At 39.6% G+C, this 1,456-nt stretch overlaps 1 protein-coding gene across 1 annotated transcript in view; it reads right to left on the bottom strand.

Annotated features, from left to right (window-relative positions):
• Positions 1-7: 7 nt before the first annotated feature.
• Positions 8-1,456, bottom strand: part of LOC104998796 (zinc finger protein OZF-like) — a 21,132-nt gene continuing 19,683 nt past the window's right edge. The window contains exon 5 of the mRNA XM_010854160.1: positions 8-1,303. Coding sequence (XP_010852462.1) covers positions 80-1,303 — 1,224 coding nt within the window. The 3' untranslated portion in view covers positions 8-79. The remainder of the gene's footprint in view (positions 1,304-1,456) is intronic.

The raw sequence follows: 1,456 nt of genomic DNA, 5'->3' as shown, positions 1-1,456 counted from the left end.
CCCATAGAGTCGGACACGACTGAAGCAATTTAGCAGCAGCAGCAGCAGCAACCATATACCACATTCACATAAGTTTTTCTCATGTATGGATTTTCTGATGTTTAGTGAGTGCTGAGACCTGAGTAAAGGATTTTCCACACTCGAAATATTTGAAAGGTTTCTCTATATGTATTCTCCAATGTCTTTTAAGGTGTGAATTTTGACTGAAGAATTTGCCACACTCATTACATCTGAAAGGTCTCTCTCCAGTATGAATTCTCCAGTGAAGTTGAAGATGCGCTTTTTGACTGAAGACGTTTCCACACTCATCACATTTGTAAGGTTTCTCACCAGTATGAACTGTCTGATGAGTTAAAAGGGTTGACTTTACACGAAAGGCCTTGCCACACTCATCACATTTGTAAGGTCTCTCTCCAGTATGAACTGTCTGATGCCTTAAAAGGATTGACTTTTCATGAAAGGCCTTGCCACACTCATCACATTTGTAAGGTTTCTCTCCAGAATGAACCCTCTGATGACTTATGAACTGTGAAGCCCGACTAAAGTGCTTGCCACACTCATCACATTTGTAAGGTTTCTCTCCAGTATGAACTCTCTGATGACCAGCAAGGTGTTCACTTCGGCTAAAGACTTTGTCACATATATCACATTTAAATAATTTCTTTTCTGTATGAATTTTCTGATGTCTCCCGAGGTTTGAGATGTCAGTAAAAGCCTTGCCACACTCATCACATTTGTAAGGTTTCTCTCCAGTATGAATTGTCTGATGCCTGAAAAGGATTGACTTTACGTGAAAGGCCTTGCCACATTCATCACATTTGTAAGGTTTCTCTCCAGTATGAAATCTCTTATGACTTATGAACTGTGACGGTTGACTAAACTGCTTGCCACACTCATCACATTTGTAAGGTTTCTCTCTAGTATGAAATCTCTTATGACTTGTGAACTGTGAAGGTTGACTAAAGTGCTTGCCACACTCATCACATTTGTAAGGTTTTTCTCCAGTATGAACCCTCTGATGAACAGCAAGGTGTTCATTTCGACTGAAGACTTTGTCACATATATCACATTTAAATAATTTCTTTCCTGTATGAATTTTCTTATGTCTCCTGAGGTGTGAGCTGTGAGTAAAGGCCTTGCCACACTCATCACATTTGTAAGGTTTCTCTCCAGAATGAACCCTCTGATGACCAGCAAGGTGTTCATTTCGGCTGAAGACTTTGTCACATATATCACATTTAAATAATTTCTTTCCTGTATGAATTTTCTTATGTCTCCTGAGGTGTGAGCTGTCAGTAAAGGCCTTGCCACACTCATCACACTTGTAAGGTTTCTCTCCAGTATGAACTGTCTGATGACTTAAAAGGATTGACTTTACACGAAAGGTCTTGCCACACTCATCACATTTGTAAGGTTTTTCCTTGTGTGCTTTGAGTTCTTGTGTTATTACTGAAGG

Source organism: Bison bison, unplaced genomic scaffold, assembly GCF_000754665.1.
Source record: "Bison bison bison isolate TAMUID 2011002044 unplaced genomic scaffold, Bison_UMD1.0 scf7180017853241, whole genome shotgun sequence".
NCBI lineage: Eukaryota > Metazoa > Chordata > Mammalia > Artiodactyla > Bovidae > Bison > Bison bison.
Note: the sequence above shows the minus strand (reverse complement) of the source record. Positions and strands in the feature narration are given on the sequence as shown.